Source organism: Podarcis vaucheri (assembly GCF_965113315.1).
Source record: "Podarcis vaucheri genome assembly, chromosome: 6".
Classification (NCBI taxonomy): Eukaryota; Metazoa; Chordata; class Lepidosauria; order Squamata; family Lacertidae; genus Podarcis; species Podarcis vaucheri.
This window is the reverse complement of record NC_138764.1, coordinates 28868991-28889530: the sequence shown is the minus strand read 5'-3', so window position 1 is coordinate 28889530 and position 20540 is coordinate 28868991. Positions and strand designations below refer to the sequence as shown.

At 42.4% G+C, this 20540-nt stretch overlaps 1 protein-coding gene across 3 annotated transcripts in view; it reads right to left on the bottom strand.

Moving 5' to 3' along the window:
- Nucleotides 1-20540, bottom strand: part of OLFM3 (olfactomedin 3) — a 178853-nt gene that overhangs the window by 18812 nt on the left and 139501 nt on the right. For all 3 annotated transcript variants that reach the window (XM_082227944.1, XM_082227943.1, XM_082227945.1), the window contains exon 3: nucleotides 13879-14034. In XM_082227944.1, coding sequence (XP_082084070.1) covers nucleotides 13879-14034 — 156 coding nt within the window. The remainder of the gene's footprint in view (nucleotides 1-13878; nucleotides 14035-20540) is intronic.

Below are 20540 nucleotides of genomic sequence, written 5' to 3'. Positions count from 1 at the left end.
TAGACATATTGCTTAGTCTGCTCATACGGTTTTAGTTTCCATTTACCATCCTCTTTCATTAACAGCTGTTCGTAGGTTGCCCAGTCACCTTCCATATTAATTTTCTTAATACTCATCACTTCGAGGGGTGAGAGCCAATGGGGAATCTTAGGTTCTAGTATGTTCTTATATCTTTCCCATATTTCAATAAGTGGGCCTCTGAAGATGTGATCTTCAAACCCCTTATGCGCTTTCTTCTTGCCGCACCAAAGGTAGGCATGCCAACCGAACCTGTTGTTGAAACCCTCTAAATCAAGTAATTCCTTGTTCTCTAACTTAACCCAGTCTTTTATCCAGCAGAGGCTTACTGCCTCGTAATAAAGTCGCAAATCCGGTAGGGCAAAACCTCCCCTTTCCCTTCTATCTGTCAGCAATTTATATTTTATGCGGGGTTTTTTGCCCTGCCAGATGAATCTTGATAATACTCTCTGCCATTCTTTAAACGTTCGGTTCCCTTTAATTATGGGAATTGATTGAAATAAGAATAGTACCCTCGGCAATACATTCATCTTAATAGTATTAATCCTTCCCCAAAGGGATAGTTTCAGTCCTCCCCATACTTCCAGGTCTTTTCTTATATCTCTCCACACTGGCTCGTAATTATTTTTAAATAAATCTATATTTTTAGGTGTGAGCCAGATACCCAAATATTTCACTTTCTTAACCACCTGTATCTGTGACTGGTTTTGGATTATTTCTATTGCGTTTTGTTCCATATTCTTTGCCATCAACTTTGTTTTTCCTTTATTTAATTTAAAGCCTGCTATTTCTCCGAATTTGTCTATTTCCTTTAAAATTTCTTCTATCGTAGTTATTGGGTCTTCGACTTCCGGTGCTGCGCGATCGCGTTACAAGCGGGGGTTTCACCGAGAGGGAAACCCCGGGCTATTTTGGAGGATAGGGGGTGCCTCAGGGCGCGGAGGCCCCCCGAAAACGTCTCTGAAGGGTGTTCAGAGAATCTGGTTCCCGTTGCGACGGAAAGCAAGCGGCTCGGCTGTCAGGTAGCCCCAATTGGAGCGAAGAGTACGGCGGTGCTGCTTAGCGGTCGAGGGAAGCCATTGCCGACCTCCACTTAGCGAAGCCCCGAGCTTGTTGCGAAAGCGCTGCGCTCTCGCACAAAGAATCCCGACTCAAAGAAATATAACTTTTGCGAAAAAACCAACAAGGAAGTCGGGAGGAGAACTGTGAAACAATTGGAGTTCAGCCTGAAAACGGAATCAGCTTGGCACAGCGCGACTCCTGTGCTGGAGAAGGTGAAGTGAGTTGCCTTGGCGGACACTTTGTTTCTTCCCCTGCTTATCTCCCTTACTAAGTGATCTTTGTTTAGAGACTTAATATCAAAAGACTGTGGGAGTAAGAGGGGAGACCAGGGATAAACAGTTGCAGCTGAGAGTCCTTGAGGAAGCGGAGGTAGAAATAGATGAAAGGAGTACTTCTCCCTTCCTTTTTCGAATTTAAAAGATAAAGAGAAGACGTACCGGAAGAGAAGGCTCCATTACCATTAAAGATTTCGGAGCGTGGTGGACTGAGTGAGAGTTTAAGAAGAAAGGAAGATAAAGAAAAGAGTGCAATTACATCCACTCCCGCGGTGGGGGAAGATATATATATATATTCTGGTCTTATTGCAAATACAATCCCCCCCTTCTCTATTTGCCCTCCAGGAGTGTTGGGAGGATAAAAGAGATCGCTTTTGAGAACAGGATATTGCCACACCTTGGGAAACAGAGCGATTTGGAAAAGAGGCGGTGACCCCTAGTGGCGAAACCAAGACTAATTGACTCATAACTCATTTGCTCCCCTCTCCTGTCTTCTTACCTCCTTCTCTCCTTCTCTCCTTCCTTCTTTTTTTTGGTTCTGTCTTACCCCACCCCATCTAGCAGAATTTGAACTGTCTATGCATTGGACGGGGGAACTGCTCCGGGTGGGAAAAAGATCTTGTTGGGCAGTATTATAAGATTGATAAATATTTGAGCAGAGATTAACAACAATAACTTTACCTAGAACTGACAGTTAAAGAGGAAGCTGTGGAGGTGGGGGGTATAAGTCTGCCAGACGGAAAAGGGGGAAGGGGAGTATTTACGAGTAAAAAATGTCACATACGGCAAAGAAAGGTATGAATGGGGGGACTCCCGGAGACAGGAGGGGATCTAAGCAAGAGTCAGACCCCAAGACAGATATTATGAAAATGCTAGTGGAAATTAAACAGAGCCAAAATAACTTAGAGCACAAGTTAGAACAAGTAGACAATAAAATTGGAAATATGGATAAAAAGATTGAGGAAACAGTAAATGAACTTAAAGGCCAAATAAAAGAAATATCCAGAAGAACGCAAAATGTTGAGGAAGGGGCGAAGAGGACAAGATTGGAATTAAAGGACCTCAAACGAGATAAGGAAAGAATAAGAGCTGAAATGTCAGATTTAAACAAAGCACATGAGGAGATAAAAGATGTTATAGCAATGAATGAACTTCGACAGAGAGAGACGAATCTTAGGCTGAGAGCTGTCCCTGAGGTACAAGGCGAGAATATTAAGGAAAAACTGATAAGAGAATTGGCGGTCTGGATGGATGCATCAGAGGAAGAAATGGCCGAAAATGTGCAGAGTGCATTCAGAATGCGTGTCAAAACAACAAAAGCAAAAAAATTTACAGGTGATTGTCTGATTACATTCAAGGATAAGGAAATAAGAAATAAGGTGTTACAAAGAAATAGGGAAAAAAGATGGAATATAGGAGGTAACTACATAATCATCTTTAAAGATATTCCAATTAGGCTACTTAAACGAAGAGATTTTTATAAACCACTAGCACAGACTTTGAAGAAGAACAGAATTGAATTTAGGTGGGAGTTCCCCGAGGGAATATCATTTGAATATAGAGGAAAAAGACATAGACTATTAAATTCAGAAGAGACTGGGAAATTTTTGAGGAAATATAAGGAATTAAAATCAGAAGAGGGTGGAGTAAGAGAAGTAGAAGGAGGATCACCTAAAAACATAAGAACCGAAGGCGAACAAGAAGTGAACGAAAGCGGATCGGACGAAGAGGAAGAAGAAGAAGAGGAGGAAGAAAACACAGAAAACTAATAAAGGAAAAAGAGAGAAAAGGGGAGGGGAGGGAGGAAAAAGACAGAAAAGTTAGGTGAACTATGGGGTTAAGAATTTTGAGCTGGAATATAAATGGAATGAATGACAAAAAAAAGAGGAATAAAATTGAGCAATTCTTGAAAAAGAAAAATTTGGATATCATCTGTCTCCAAGAGACGCATGTGGCTAAAAAACACAGAAAATTGTTAACAAACAAAAGATTGGGAAACGAATTTGAGTCTTCTGATAGAGAAAAGAAAAGAGGTGTTGTGTTGTATATTAAAAAAAAGATCGATGCTAAACAAATATTTAAAGATGAGGAGGGGAGGATGGTTGCGGTCCGGATTAGCTGGCAAGGGGAGAATTTGATTGTGATTGGGATCTATGCACCAAATAATAATAAGTCCGACTTCTTTAAATACCTCGAAAAGAAAATCTCGGAATATATGGACCAGAGAATCATTTTAATGGGAGATATGAATGGTGTAGTCTCCCTAGAAGCGGACAGACTGAGAGAAGGAGTGAGCAAAGAAGGGAAACTGCCAAAATCTTTTTTCTCAATGGTCAAAAACTGTAATCTGATGGATATTTGGCGTCTCAGACACCCTTTAGATAAACAATTTACATTTCACTCTGAGTCACATAATTCGATGTCACGGATCGATCAGGTCTGGATATCAAGCGAACTTTGTCCTAGGGTAAAACAAGTTGAAATAAAACCGAGAATAATCTCTGATCACAGTTCGATTGAATGGGAAATGGAGACCTATGATAGAAGAACCTTTAGATGGAGATTAAAAGATTATCTTTTAAATGATCAGAGAATTGTTGAAAACGCGCATAAAAAACTATCAGAATATTTCATGGATAATAGAGACAAAGGTACAAACATCAATACAGTATGGGATGCCAGTAAAGCTGTAATAAGAGGATATTTTATCCAACAGAATTCGATTAAGAATAAGAACAGAGAAAAAGGCAAAGAGGAAATATTAAGGCAGATTATGGACAGTGAACAAAAATTAATTCGGAAACCTAATTGTCAGAAAATAAAAGAAAATATAAAAATTTTGCAAGCTCAATTTGCCGCAATACTAAATAGAGAAATAGAATGGAACATCAAAAAGTTAAGACAAAAGAGCTTCGAGTTTTCAAATAAATCCGGAAAGTGGCTCGCGTGGCAAATTAAGAAGAGAAAAGAACAAAATACAATAAATAGAATCATAAAAGAGGGAGAAGAGCTCACTGATCCAAAAGAAATTAGGAAAGAGTTCTTAGACTATTACCGAAGCCTTTATAAAAAGAAAGACAGAAATAACTTAAGGAAGATAGAGAGATATCTAAAAGATAAATTGGTACAGAAAATCCCAATCGACAAGAAGCAACAACTAAATAAGTCAATCGAAACAGAAGAGATTGAGGAGGTAATTAAAGATCTAAAAAGAGGGAAGGCCCCGGGACCTGATGGGTTCACAGCAAGCTACTATAAAGAGATGAAATCAATACTTTTGAACCCTCTGAAGGAAGTAATGAACAACGTTCTAAGAAAAGGGGAAATTCCGGAGACCTGGAAAGAGGCGTTTATTACTCTAATTCCGAAACAGGACGTAGATCTAACCCAGGTTAAAAATTACAGGCCAATCTCGCTGCTAAACACGGACTACAAAATCTTTGCGGGAGTTCTGGCAAAAAGACTGAAGTCCCTATTGGTAGAAACTATTCATAAAGATCAAGCCGGGTTTCTCCCAGGCAGGAGCATGAGGGACAATATAAGAAATATAATTAACATGCTAGAATTCCTATCGGTTAAGATTGACAAGCAGGCGATAATGATGTTTGTAGACGCAGAAAAAGCGTTTGATAATGTGGCGTGGGATTTTATGATGAAGAATCTAGAACATCTGGAAGTGGGTAGGCATTTCTTCAACGGGGTGAACGCAATATATAGAGAACAAAAGGCTAAACTGATCATAAATAATATTGCGACAGAAGAAATAAAGATACAGAAAGGTACGAGACAAGGATGCCCACTTTCCCCGCTGCTGTTCATAATAGTATTGGAAGTACTGTTGAACTCTATTAGACAAAATGAGAAAATTAAAGGAATAACAATCGGACATCATGCCTACAAGACCAAAGCATTTGCAGACGACCTGCTTCTTATCAAATCTATGCCTGAAATTCCTATTGATCGTAGTATCAAAATTAGTGTCCCACGAGAGGTTTAGAAGCCCCGAGATGAATGGCTTTAAAGCTTTGGATAAATTGTATGTTCTTAAATAATGTTCTTAAAGAGAAATTGTTTTCTTTTAAATCAAACCTTTCCCAGTATAGAACTAAGAAGAACAGGAATATTATTTTTTAAGCTAGTTTGATCAGAACCATACATCCATTTAGTCCAAATAATGACAGAATGCTTAGCTATATACATGCATCCCACTATTATCATTGCGGTGCGTGAGAAAGCCAGTGAATTTATTTGATTTTTCTATTTAGAAGAGGCGATTGGTTGATCTGTACAGAACTGCCTCATCCACTAAGAGCGTCCTGGGCACTTCAATAATTGTACAACACTGTCAACGGTGGCAGCTCTAAAGGAGATCCTTGTCCACATGAAGACCCCTGAATCTAGGCTGGTGTGTTGATAAACAACCCCTCCTACCTGACTGATTCTTTTGCCAATATTTTAACCACGTACAAAACTGGTTATACCTGCCTTTTGGCCAATTAAGTATCAATAAAATGATTATTCCTCTAAAACTGCTCACAAAGCAGTTTCCCAGAGGAAAGGATTTTGATTATGCCCAAGTGCGTGGTTTGACCTTTATGCTAAAACATTTGGATTCTTCACCCACAGATAGTTTGTTTCTTCTAGATTTCTGTTAAGTGCAAGCTTCCCCAGACCCCAAACTGATTCCGAAACAGTTTCCTTAGCACACTGTACTACTTTGGTCAATACTTTAACCTTGCGTTAAACGAGTTCCATCAATCATTTGATGGAACCTGGTTTTGAAAGGTGATTTGGAAACACATACACCCCTTCTCCAATCCATTAAGAAAAGATCTCAGCTTCTAAATCCACAACAGCAAAAATGGACTGGCCAGTTCATCTGCGTAGGAGGCAAATGCAGAAGAATGGAAAGATAACACGGAAGTATAAAAATGGTAGGTGGGTCTTAAGCAAACAATAATATTGGGGTTGTATTCAATGCCAGTCCTCCTCAGATGAGACCCATTGAAATTAATGAACACAACTAACTTAGGTCTTGGGATGCGGGTGGCGTTGTGGGTTAAACCACAGAGCCTAGGGCTTGCTGATCAGAAGGTCGGCGGTACGAATCCCCGCGATGGGGTGAGCTCCCGTTGCTTGGTCCTTGCTCCTGCCAACCTAGCAGTTCGAAAGCACGTCAAAGTACAAGTAGATAAATAGGTACTGCTCCGATGGGAAGGTAAATGGCGTTTCTGTGCACTGCTCTGGTTCGCCAGAAGCGGCTTAGTCATGCTGGCCACATGACCTGGAAACTGTACGCCGGCTCCCTTGACCAATAAAGTGAGATGAACGCCGCAACCCCAGAGTCGTCCGTGACTGGACCTAATGGTCAGGGGTCCCTTTACCCTTTGCCTTAGGTCTATTAATTTCAATGATTTTACTCAAAGTCAAACTTGGTTGGTGGCAACCACTGAGCAAGCAAGCTCACAAAAAAGGATAATCTGGATAGGACATGATTTGGTTCCACTGACTCCAGCAGAAATCATTGCCTGCCCGCCTGCATTGGGTTTTGGCATTTGCTCATTTGGAATAAAGGGAATTGCTACATTTTGTGATACATTACTAAAGTGGTTTTAATAAGAAAGCTTTGCCTATGATGGTTGAGAAATGCCCTCATGATGTTGAGAGAAATGAGCTGATATTGTAAAATCAGTCTTCAGCTCAGTGAATAGGTTTATCCCTTGAGGTGCTTTTGTTAGCACTGTACCATGCTGCATAATAAGGATGATAGTGGTTGCAGTGTTTCTACAAAAGTACATTTAAATTAATTGTATCAACCATTTCAATTTAATGAATTTTTTTATTGGGGCGGGGATATCACCTGGGAAATATTAATTCCGGTGATGAGGTGGGGTAAAAATCCACAGGCAATGTCAAAAGGCATGTTTTACATATAGCTAATTTAAATAGATGTAAATTGCATTTTTAAATTACATGCTGAAATGTTATTACCATAAATGCATTAGAGTAACAAGAATCCCCTTTGCAGTTCTCTTATATAATGTTATACTCATGAGGAAAATTCCACTTTTTGTTGATGCCCAGAAATCTTGAAATGATATCCGCTTGGAAAGGATGAATCGAGGGAGTGTTTTGTTAGACACAGAACCATAAACTCACACAGACCTTCACAAATGGGACATTAAATCCTCTTTCTGTTCCAGAGATCTTAATTTATGAACACAGTGACATGGCTATGTACATCGTTGGGCTTCGTTTCAATAGTGGTTTCAATATGGGTTAAAGGAAAGAACTATAGACCTCAGACTCCATTTCCTGAAGCAACTTACAGCAGTCCCTCACTCTATGAGGCAAATGTGCTTAATTTGTTCACGGTTGTTCTTCCTTTAACAAACTTGAACAATATATATGTCAAGGGAGACATAAGATGAGTAGTTCATGTGCGTAACAACCAGCCATTGTGCAAAATTCACCTGGCCTCTTGAAACAGGGGTCAGCAAACATTTTCAGCAGGGGACTGTCCCTCAGACCTTGTGGGGTGCCGAACTATATTTTGAAAAAAAAAAATGAACAAATTCCTATGCCCCACAAATAAAACCACACATTCTGCTCATGTAAAAACATTGGGCAAGCTCCACAAATAATCCAGAGACCCGTTTTAAATAAAAGGACACATTCTACTCATGTAAAAACACACTGATTCCCGGACTGTCTGCAAGCCGGATTGAGAAAGCGATTGGGCCGGATCTGACCCCTGGGCCTTAGGTTGCCTACCCATGTCTTGGAAGGATTCTCCATGAGGTCCAGTGAATGTTCACAATGGCTGGTTGATATGCACACTAACCACTCAACTTATAGTCCTCTTAACATATGCATGAACACTCGTCTTTAAACATTTGTGTACATGCAGATGGGTACTCTAGTCCAGGGTCTTTTACAATGTAGAGCAGCAGCAACCAGACTCGGGAGGAGTGCTGTGGCTGTGAATTTTGTTCTGGTTCTTTGCACCAAGCCATGATTTGGCACCTGGGCCAAAGTGGTACTTATTGCCTGCAGTTAGATGAGCATGAAGGCTGTGGTTTAAGATCTGAAGATTGCATTTTAAAAGAAAAAGAAAGAAAAGAAAAGAAACCACATGGTACACTTTTATGCCTGAGATTTTTTTTTACAAAGGATCCAAAATGATCCAAATGCAGCCTTGTATTTAATCCTGGTAGCCAAAGCCAAGCGAATGGGATCCTGTGTAGTTGAGTGAGTGAGCTGGCAAAGGAGGAATGGAGCAGTCTGTCCCTCCTTTGTGCCCAGAACAGAACCTGTAGGCTGCCAGAAGAAATGAAAACATCTGCATTCAGCAGGCTACTGAAGAAGGGGCAGCACTCTTCATCCCTCTGCTGCCAGGTCATTGCAGGTTGGTGTTGGGTTGTTTTTGTTTTTTTGCAGCTAATAACTTTCGTGGGCATCCCTACAGATGAGGGATGTCCACCCACTGTACTCGATTCTGTTCTCCAGGCACTAATTCAGGACCTGCAATTCTCAGTTGGATGCACAGACTCTCTGGCAAAGCTGACATCACTTAGCAGGGAAAGCTTCATAAGTAGGGAACACACGAGTGCTCAGATTGTCTGTAATAATCAATGGGTAGAAATGCATTTTCTAAAAGATCCTCCCATTTCCTGCACACACACTAAGAGGCAGATCAGCCCTTTCAGACTGTGAACGAGATAAAAACACCGTAATGTGACTATGATATCCACAGGGCGACAGATTGCTTCTTTTTCTCCACAAGTGAAATAGGCTTTTTATAAAAAACCCCACCTCTTGATTGAAATTTGGTTGAACTAATTCAGTTGCTTAAGATGTCTGATCAAGCATATGCCAGTGAAAGGAAACCTGAACCTCTATTTTACAAGTTTTCAAAAGACCAAATTGGGCCATATTGGTGACAGATAAGAAATGTGTTCATTGCATTCTAACACAACTAGGAAGTGCATAAATTGCACTTTGGTCATTGTGCATACAAAGCCTGCTCTGTACCATTGTGCTCAGTCCCCAGTTTAAGCATGAAGTGCACTGAGCAATCTCACAGATTGCTCTTCCAAAAGAAAGAAGCACGGCCGGTTATTCTGACCTTTTAAAATTACTAAGTAATATGATTGCTTTGCACTCCTTTTAAAATGCCAGTCAAAGGACCCAATCAAAGCTGAAGGTCCAGCCAATCCAAATATCGGGTCTTTTAAAAGGTTACAGTGTTCAGAACATGATGTTGCCCTTGACAGCTCTCATTGGAACTGCTGGATGCTGACCTTAACGCTAGGGCCACGAAAAGTGTAATGACAATACAAAATACTTGAATGACACAATACAAGCTTCCCATTATTGCCAATGATGATAGGAATCGTCGTTGAATCTTGTACGGCTGTGGACATATCCTCTAGTTACACCATTCTGAACCTTTCTTGGGCAGGAAAAGAACATCTTAAAGGGAGCGTTTCTCCAACCGAGACAACCTGATTTTGTTTTTGAATGGCTCTCGTCCTTAGGTTAGATAGTGGGGAGCATTTCTAAAAGCTACCTGTCAGAGCAGGCAGGTGAGAGGAGGTGAAGCAAGGCAGCCAGAGGAGTCTAGAAGAAAGGTGAGCTGACTTGTTGACAGAACGGGGAGCCGGCAAGCTGGTAAGGCAACACACTGTTGAGCCGGGAAGCTAAGAGACAGAGAAGCTGGGAGAATGGCAACTTGGCTTTTGCTGGAAAGTCAAGTTGTTCTGACGAAGCAGGAGCCAGACTCATTGTAGAGCCATGTAAAATGCTATTGGCTCCGTTGTGTCATTTGATCCTTTTTCTGGCCCTCTGCAGTACTGGCACAATGCACTGCAGAGAGCAGGCCAGAAGATCCCTCTTCTGCCAAGCTGCCATCTTGGGGCAGTGAGAAAGGATCTGGGGTCTAATGGCCCTGGTTAGGGATGAGCTAGTTGTCTCCTCTAGTGACCTATAGCCTCACTCTGTTCTGGTGAAACCTATAGAATCTCTAAAATCGGTTCCAGTCTAGATTTCACAACTGGAGCATGTGCAGTTTGTCCTAGTTTTCCATTTCTTTGGTTCATTTGGAGCTTCTCTGACTCCCCTGCCTTGGCAAAGTGCACAACTGCATTGCTGTTTGTTTGTTTCTTTGTTTTAACTCTTCCAAAAAGAAATCAGAAGCAAGCTTGGATTGTTACTTATTGCTCGCTTTTGTTCCTCTACATTAGAACACCACACAAAAAGAATCAAAAGGTTCAATCACAAATAATAAGCACGTGAAAACACTTTTTTGCAGAGGGTTATGGTGTTTTTTCCACTGTGCACATGCATGTAAACTAGACAAGAGAGAGAGAGAAGTGTGATGGCCTGGGAATCTGCTTCATAAGTCCCCGCCTCCAGGGCGGGGCAGGGGCTTGAACCTGAAGGGCCCTCACCTGTGCCGGGTCCTCAGGATCAGACACCAGATGCATCCACTCTGGCTCCGGAGGTGATCGAGGACCCATTGCCTGCAGGCGCGCCTCTCCCAGCCCTGTCAGGGGAAGGTGAAGCTGCCCCTGGGTCCAGTAACCCTCCAGCCTCTTCTGAGCTGCAGAGGCTCAGGGCAGAGAGGCGGAGGGAACTGGGTTCTCTCAGGAGGAGTGCTCGCCTTAAGGCCAGGAGAGGCGGGTCACCTGTGGGCCGGGACCGCCCCTGGCCTCAGAGGAGATAAAAGCCAGTCAGCCCAGTCCACTCTGTACAAACTTCAGGGGGGAAACGGATTTTGAAATGTAAAGATCTTTCATTCCTGCAGAATTATCTGTTTCAGAAATTGTATATAGTGACAAAGTTGTGTGTAGTATGTAATTGGAAGTCTCCAAAGCAATCATAATGGTTTGTATTCAGCGCTGCCTTTAGCATATGTGCTGCCAGGGTGCAAAGATCTGTCCAGCGCCCCCAAATTTCGTTTAGCCCCCAAATTAACTTTTATTATGCTTATGTCAGACATCACGCTTACGCCTTATCTCTTGTTTACGAAAGAAGGGAGGAAAAAGAAATAAACATTTTGCTCATTTATTTATACACAACACCACCACACTTACACTTGTAAGTATTAATAAAAAAATTCCTTCCAGTAGCACCTTAAAGACCAACTAAGTTAGTTCTTGGTATGAGCTTTCATGTGCATGCACACGAAAACTCATACCAAGAACTAACTTAGTTGGTCTTTAAGGTGCTACTGGAAGGAATTTTTTTATTTTGACTATGGCAGACCAACACGGCTACCTATCTGTACTTGTAAGTATTATTTAGGTACCTACTTAGGAGAAACATCAGTCATGTCAAAGTTGCCATTGACCCTGCTGCCGCATAGCAGCTCAACACAATACGTAACATAATATTTTGATGTAAGAGTTAATTTCATATGCATGGCACTGTTGTGAATGACAAGTGCCGCCATTGTGAATTACAAGCACTGCCGCTGTGTGTCTTTGGTAAATGAGCGCACAAAGTAGAAAGTCCTTTAGTGAAACAGTAGGTATACCTTTCGGTAATACCTAGGTATATACGTATTTTGTTTTTCTAGCTTGATCAAAATTATTTATTATTTCATAACTGGTAGATCATTAAGAGCTTCAGCGGCTTGCGCCTTGTGCCCCCCAGAATTCGGCACCCGGGTGCCCCACACCCCTTGCACCCTCTGGTAAAGACAGCCCTGTTTGTATCCAGTGTTGTACCAGAGCGGCTTTGCTGGTGTAACAGGACTTCAATTTCCTCTGTCTATGAGCCCCCAAACCTGCTCTGGAGACTTCTCTCAAGCCCCAGCTGTACAATTATGTACATAATCTGCAAGTGCAGCAAGCAAGGAATCCTCATTCTGTATTGTGGCATGGGGGTGTTCATTTATTTCCTATGTGGAAGCCATTCAAGACTGTGATCAAATTCCAGCCAAATACAAGTGCCTGGCTACAATGTACATACTACTACTACTACTACTACTACTACTACTACTACTACTTGAGGGAACCGCCAGAAGGCCCTCGGAGCTGGACCTCAGTGTCCGGGCAGAACAATGGGGGTGGAGATGCTCCTTCAGGTATACTGGGCCGAGGCCGTTTAGGGCTTTAAAGGTCAACACCAACACTTTGAACTGTGCTCAGAAACATACTTTTACTTAGTGTCAGATCACCCACGTCACTAGAGGTGAACACCAGGTCTAAGGCATGTCCCTGACTATGAGTTGGGCCATATAGCATAGTCAGTAAGCTAGTTGTTCAACATGCATAATAATCAAAGGATTGATGATTATCAGTAAGTTTGTTTTTTTCTTTACTAATCTTGTTCCACTGCAAGTTCCTTTCTTTGCTTGTATTTTTAACTTTGTCTCAAAATAAATTTCTGATTAAGGAAGGGGGAGGGAGGAAAAAAGGGCAGTTGGTTCCACTTCAAGGAAAAAAATTGGATTAAAAAAATCAGACAAGGATAATTATGTAAGGAACCATCCCAATTATGTTGCTGCTGCTGCAAAGGTAGTGACTGTGGAAAAAATAGAAAAAGAGGCACTCAATTCTTCCTGTTTTTGAATGGATTGAAAAGATCTGGTCTATTGTGACAATGATTAAACTAACTTAATAAAGGCAGTTACAAATAAATCAACCCGATAAATTGATGGAGAAATAGGAGTTCTTCTCGATGCTTGGAATAACAAGCACAGGGACGACATGCAGCCTTATGAAGTTTACAACCTGTTGTAATGTTATTATTTGAAACTTTTGTTGCTGATACATTGTAAAAATTAAAAATATTAACAAAAATAAAATAAAATGAACTACATTACTTTATGTTTAACAAGAGCCAACAACCTATCATGCCTTTTTTAAAAAAAACCACAACAACAAACCCAGACACAACAACCAAAAAACCCACAGTGCTACCAATTAAAGCAGGCATAGGCAAACTCCAGCCCGCCAGATGTTTGGGACTACAATTCCCATCATCCCTGACCACTGGTCCTGTTAACTAGGGATGATGGGAATTGTAGTCCCAAACATCTGGAGGATCGGAGTTTGCCTGTGCCTGAATTAAAGCAACATGAACTTCTCTCCTTATAAACTTTCACACCCTGGAAAGTACAGAATGTCAGAGTTTAAAGGGACACTATGGCTCCCTGCTCTTTTCCTATTAATTCTGCCGGGTGTGCTTCATTTATCACAAACAGAGGCTGTTTTGAATATAAATCTCCTGGTGGGAACCCCATCATGGATGCCGCAAAAATAGAATTCTGTTCTGCAGTGGTGACATTTCCCCCCCCCCCCACTATTGTGTCAGTAATTAATGGTCACTTCCCATCACAGCGAAACGCTGCAGCGAGAGGGATGGTCGCAGCAGAAACAAGGGGGTTCATTATGCGCTTACCGACAAGCGTTTCAAGTCGACAGCTTTGCCAGCCGCACATTGTTTCTCACAAGCACATCACTTCTGGCAGTCATTCAAGTGATCATTAAAAGAAGAGAAAAGTCAAACATACTTGAAAATGCTTTGTCATTAGTGTCTTCCGGTCATCTTCAATTTGCCGGAACTTGGCCTTCAGCCCTTTCATTTGTGTTTCCATCCTTAAAACATACTGGAAATCTCTCTGAGTCCGTAGGTTTAAAACTTCAATGGACTGGGACATATTCTGAACCTGTTAAGGAAGAACATCAATTATGCTCTCAGAATATACTGCCTATCTATCTATATACATAAGTTTCCGCTCTCACACATAAAAATGCTGTTATATCAAACGCTGAATGATACGCTGGCATGTGTCAGCATTCAGATTTGCTAGGCATTTTGCTGAGCTCTGAAATTCACAAGAACGGAGAATTGGAAACACAGTCTCGTTTTGTACAGGTACGACCCCTTCTAAAATTAATGAGACTGTGGAGGTACAGAATTTGAACCTGTCCCTTTACCCCATCAAACAATGCCTGCAAAAAAAGAACATATTGTGGCAACTCAGCAAAAGAGGAACATCGATGCTGAGGCAGAGCTGCATATTTTTGCACATATATATATTAAATACTGTAGTAGCCTGAAGCAAGGTGTGTGTGTTGCTTTTAGGTCAGTTCAGGACAGTGCTGGGGATTAGTAATAACCACAGGCTGATATGGAAGCAGTCTCTTATGGCTACTTCATACATGGCATAGTTTCAAGTGCACACCTAAGTGGGTGTGAGTGTATGGCTAAAAGATGTAAATGCTGTGAACACACACACACACGTGTGCGTGTGTGTCTATCATCTGTCTATCATCTATCATCTATCTATCTATCTATCTATCTATCTATCTATCTATCATCTATCTAACTATCTATCATCTATAACATTGGCTTAAGCTCCTGCTTCGGGATGCTTGAGGATTACATGCAGTCTGTATTTTTAAATAAAATGACTGGACTCACATCTCCCAGACTGATAGGGATATCCAAATGCAGTTAACTTTGGTATTGATACTTAAAAGTCATACCGAAATGCATATAAAAGCCATAGTAAAGGTAAAGGGACCCCTGACCATTAGGTCCACTCATGATCAACTCTGGGGTTGCGGCACTCATCTCGCTTTATTGGCCAAGGGAGCCGGCGTAAAGCTTAGCCAGCATGACTAAGCCGCTTCTGGTGAACCAGAGCAGCACGCGGAAACACCGTTTACCTCCCCGCAGGAACGGTACCTATTTATCTACTTGCACTTTGACATGCTTTCGAACTGCTAGGTTGGCAGGAGCAGGGACCGAGCAATGGGAGCTCACCCTGTCGCGGGGATTCGAACTGCCGACCTTCTGATCGGCAAGTCCTAGGCTCTGTGGTTTAACCCACAGTGCCACCCGCGTCCCTTCACTGTGAATACACAGTGGAAGTGAGGAAACAGGTTTAAGGATTTAGATTTGGTGGACAGAGTGCCTGAAGAACTATGGATGGAGGCTCGTAACATTATACAGGAGGCAGCAACTAAAACCATCCCAATGAAAAGGAAATTCAAGAAAGCAAAGTGGCTGTCCAACGAGGCCTTACAAATAGCGGGGAAGAGAAGGCAAGCAAAATGCGAGGGAGATAGTGAAAGATACAGGAAATTGAATGCAGATTTCCAAAAAATAGCAAGGAGAGACAAGAAGGCCTTCTTAAATGAGCAATGCAAAGAAATAGAGGGAAACAATAGAATGGGGAAAACCAGAGATCTGTTCAAGAAAATTGGAGATATGAAAGGAACATTTCATACAAAGATTTACATAATAAAAGACAAAAGTGGAAAGGACCTAATAGAAGCAGAAGACATCAAGAAGAGGTGGCAAGAATACACAGAGGAACTATACGAGAAAGAAATGGATGTCTCGTACACCCCAGGTAGTGTGGTTGCTGACTTTGAGCCAGGCATCCTGGAGAGTGAAGTCAAATGGGCCTTAGAAAGCACTGCTAATAACAAGGCCAGTGGAAGTGATGGTATTCCAGCTGAACTATTTAAAATTTTAAAAGATGATGCTGTTAAAGTGCTACACTCAATATGCCAGCAAATTTGGAAAACTCAGCAGTGGCCAGGAGATTGGAGAAGATCAGTCTACATCCCAATCCCAAAGAAGGGAAGTGCCAAAGAATGCTCCAACTACCGCACAATTGCACTCATTTCACACGCTAGCAAGGTTATGCTTAAAATTCTACAAGGCAGGCTTAAGCAGTATGTGGACCGAGAACTCCCAGAAGTGCAAGCTGGATTTAGAAGAGGCAGAGGAACCAGAGACCAAATTGCAAACATGCGCTGGATTATGGAGAAAGCTAGAGAGTTCCAGAAAGACATCTACTTCTGCTTCATTGACTATGCAAAAGCCTTTGACTGTGTTGACCACAGCAAACTATGGCAAGCTCTTAAAGAAATGGGAGTGCCTGATCACCTCATCTGTCTCCTGAGAAATCTCTATGTGGGACAAGAAGCTACAGTTAGAACTGGATATGGAACAACTGATTGGTTCAAAATTGGGAAAGGAGTACGGCAAGGCTGTATATTGTCTCCCTGCTTATTTAACTTATATGCAGAATTCATCATGCGAAAGGCTGGGCTGGATGAATCCCAAGCCGGAATTAAGATTGCCGGAAGAAATATCAACAACCTCAGATATGCAGATGACACAACCTTGATGGCAGAAAGTGAAGAGGAATTAAAGAACCTTTTAATGAGGGTGAAAGAGGAGAGCGCAAAATATGGTCTGAAGCTCAACATCAAAAAAACGAAGATCATGGCCACTGGGCCCATCACCTCCTGGCAAATAGAAGGGGAAGAAATGGAGGCAGTGAGAGATTTTACTTTCTTGGGCTCCATGATCAGTGTAGATGGTGACAGCAGTCATGAAATTAAAAGACGCCTGCTCCTTGGGAGAAAGGCGATGGCAAACCTAGACAACATCTTAAAAAGCAGAGACATCACCTTGCCAACAAAGGTCCGTATAGTAAAAGCCATGGTTTTCCCAGTAGTGATGTATGGAAGTGAGAGCTGGACCATAAAGAAGGCTGATTGCCGAAGAATTGATGCTTTTGAATTATGGTGCTGGAGGAGACTCTTGAGAGTCCCATGGACTGCAAGGAGATCAAACCTCTCCATTCTGAAGGAAATCAGCCCTGAGCGCTCACTGGAAGGACAGATCGTGAAGCTGAGGCTCCAATACTTTGGCCACCTCATGAGAAGAGAAGACTCCCTGGAAAAGACCCTGATGTTGGGAAAGATGGAGGGCACAAGGAGAAGGGGACGACAGAGAATGAGATGGTTGGATGGTGTTCTTGAAGCTACCAGCATGAGTTTGATCAAACTGCGGGAGGCAGTGGAGGACAGAAGTGCCTGGCGTGCTCTGGTCCATGGGGTCACGAAGAGTCGGACACGACTAAACGACTAAACAACAACAGCCACCCGCGTCCCTATAAAAGTCATACTTTAGTGTAAAACGCCAAAGTAATGCATATTTCATGAAAAACATGTACAAAAATAATGCACTATTAAAAGTTCCCAGGCTGATACAGAAACAAAATGGAATGGGTTTAAGAACAGATGTGAAAGCAATGCAGATCAAAAATAGACTGAACCATCCATCTCTGTTCCTGGTCAAATAAGCACCTGGCAAACTTTGTTTGCTGTCATCAGTGGTATGGCTCTGCCACTCACCTGACCTCCAGTTGGTTGCATTGCTGCACTCCAGGCGGTACAGTGGTTGCCACAGTGCAAACGCACCTGCAGGAGCATTGCCTTGCCTCTGCCACTGTGCTTGCACCCTGTCAACCTCCCCTTCCCAGTAAGCAGAAGCGGTCAGGTGAGTGCCACTGCTGTCATACGCATCTTCTGGGTGTGCCTCAAGCTTTTCATGTTTTAGCTCCTGCCTCCTCCCCACTGTAAAATTGCTAAAAGTTCCCCTTTCCCTGAGCTTCAGATACATGTAGGTTGTTGAGGAATGCAGGAGACTGGTTTCAGAAGGATGGAGGGGAAAGGTAGAGCCCCAGCTGTTCTCACAGAGCTTGCTGGGCAGCCTTTGGGTGTTATCTATAGTGGTTAAGAAGGGACACGGGTGGCGCTGTGGGTTAAACCACAGAGCCTAGGACTTGCCGATCAGAAGGTCGGCAGTTCGAATCCCCGCGACGGGGTGAGCTCCTTTGCTCGGTCCCTGCTCCTGCCAACCTAGCAGTTCGAAAGCACGCCAAAGTGCAAGTAGATAGGTACCACTCCGGCGGGAAGGTAAACGCCGTTTCTGTGCACCGCTCTGGTTCGCCAGAAGCGGCTTAGTCATGCTGGCCACATGACTCGGAAGCTGTACGCCGGCTCCCTTGGCCAATAAAGCGAGATAAGTGCCACAACCCCAGAGTCATCCGCGACTGGACCTAATGGTCAGGGGTCCTTTTACCTATAGTGGTTAACTGAGGAATGAAGACCAAAGAGTTCAGGGTTCTAGGACCAAATACAGCCTCAGAAATACAAAAACAAAATAAAACAAGGTGGATCTGAATGGGGAATTTTAGGTGCACCAAAGAGAAGAGTGACTGCTTTTTTGAGTACAACACTTGACTTTGGATGGATGTTTTCTTGTGCTAATTTGAAGTCACTCGAGAACTCAGAGCTCTCAGCGACCAATCCATCACTTTCAGTATGCTTTCTTGATTGCATTAGGACATTGGGCCTTTGCTCATCCAAGAACTCTTTAGCCTAGGGAATCAATTGGATTGTACACTTCAAATTCTGTGATGCAGTTTTGGTTCAAACAAAAATGCACTATTTTATGGGGGAAATGTGCATACAAAATGCAAAGTTTAAAGGGAAATGCATTGAAACACAAAACATGCATTTTAAGGCTGGAATGTGTACCAAAACGCATAAGATGTGCATAATAAATTCTAATAATAATAATAATAATAATAATAATAATAATAATAATAATAATAATAGCACATTTTTGTGCATTAAAAAAATCCAAAATAATGGGATGGAAAGGACCTATGATTGAGAGAAAATGACATCGAACAGAAATAGGCTTCCCTATTCAGCTGCCACTGTTTTAAAAGAGAGTATATAACATATCAGATAACACAAAAATGTTAAGTATTCTAGCACAGGAATTGACAAATTTGATTTCATTACTTCTCAATTCATAATCCTAAAATACTATGCAAAAGAAATGTTTAGATGGGATTTTCAACAGGGGAAAAAAATAAAATGAGGTAGGGAGGCTGAAAAGACCAGAAATGTGGTTGTTGTTTTTTTTGAGGGAGGGAGGGGGAGCTGCCACACAGATAAAATATAGCATGCTTCTGCTAATGTTTCAGGTGCTGTGAACCATATTATGTGGCTTCTCAGAAGTATGGCATCTCCTTGATGGGGGGTTGCCACCATCCTTTGAAAGGATGTATTTGTTGGTTTCTGCTCTCTTCACTGTGCAGCAAAGTGCTTGTCACAAGACAATGTTTACATTCCACAGTCAGAGTACTGTTGGGTTTTCCCACGGGAATGGGAAGCTGGATGTGACGTACTCTAGTTTCCTGTTTATCACTGTTTTCTCTCGGTGTTCGTTATTCCGAGGAGAAGGACGGTTGCTTCTCTGCTCCCGCAGAGGCAAGATGCATATTTGTAAATTCTCTACAATGAACTGAAAATAAAGCAACAAAAAGCATGTGGCATGTACTATTCATCATTCCGTTGTGCAAACGGACTCTGCTATATCAACATTTTGGTTCCGGGCCCAGAAAGACGTAAATCAAACTGAGGAACAAAGACTCCAGCGTTCGAGTCGGAATGCCGGCAGAGGTACAGAGGAACGGATCGCGTTATCTGCTCTGCGCGTCAAGTTTGATTGATGAAGGTATGTGCTCATGCTCCCGGAGCAGCCTGGCAGCCTGCCAGCTCCTTGTTTATGGTTTTATGGCTGGACTTTGAACTTTTAAAGCCGTTTTGCCGTGTTACAGGCAAGGCTCCAAAAGGCACAAGCTCACAGGCTTGGATGGCTGGGGAAAACGAAAGTACTTTTACAAGTGCTTTTGGCTGACGCTGCAGGACTGTGACGCAGCTTGTTTTAAGCAGCAGAAAATGGCTAACGCAAAGCTGGTTAATGCTTTTGGGATTCCTAAGCTCAATTAGAATAATTACACAGAGTGGGTGTTATATGCAGAGGCAATTCTGCGGAAAGAAGGTCTGTTTAATGTTATTACAGACAACCCCCCAGCTCCAGTTACAGCTGAATGGAATGCTAAAGATTCTAAAGCACGGGGAACGCTTACGTTGATAGTATCCCCAGAAGAGCTCTGTCTGTTGCGTGGAAAGACCACAGCCAGAGAAATTTGGGACACTTTAAGACAGGCTCACTTGAGGACAGAGGCTGGTTCCTCAATGTACTATTATGCCAAGCTGCATGATATGGCTCTTGCTGAGGGTGGAGATGTGCGTAAACACCTGATGGAGATGCAAAATCTGAGACATGAGTTGCAACAGAGAGGACTCAACTTTCCAGAGGCTGTGTATTCCTTCATGATACTACATTCTTTGGGTCCAAGTTGGGAGTCCGTTGCCACTCAGATTGCTGTTCAGCCAACTGCTCAGCTCACAGTAGCCTATGTTACTGCCGTGATCCAGAATGAAGCAGATCGCCGGGGTGCTAGCTGCATGGGTACGGGGGAGTCTTCACAGACGTCATCCC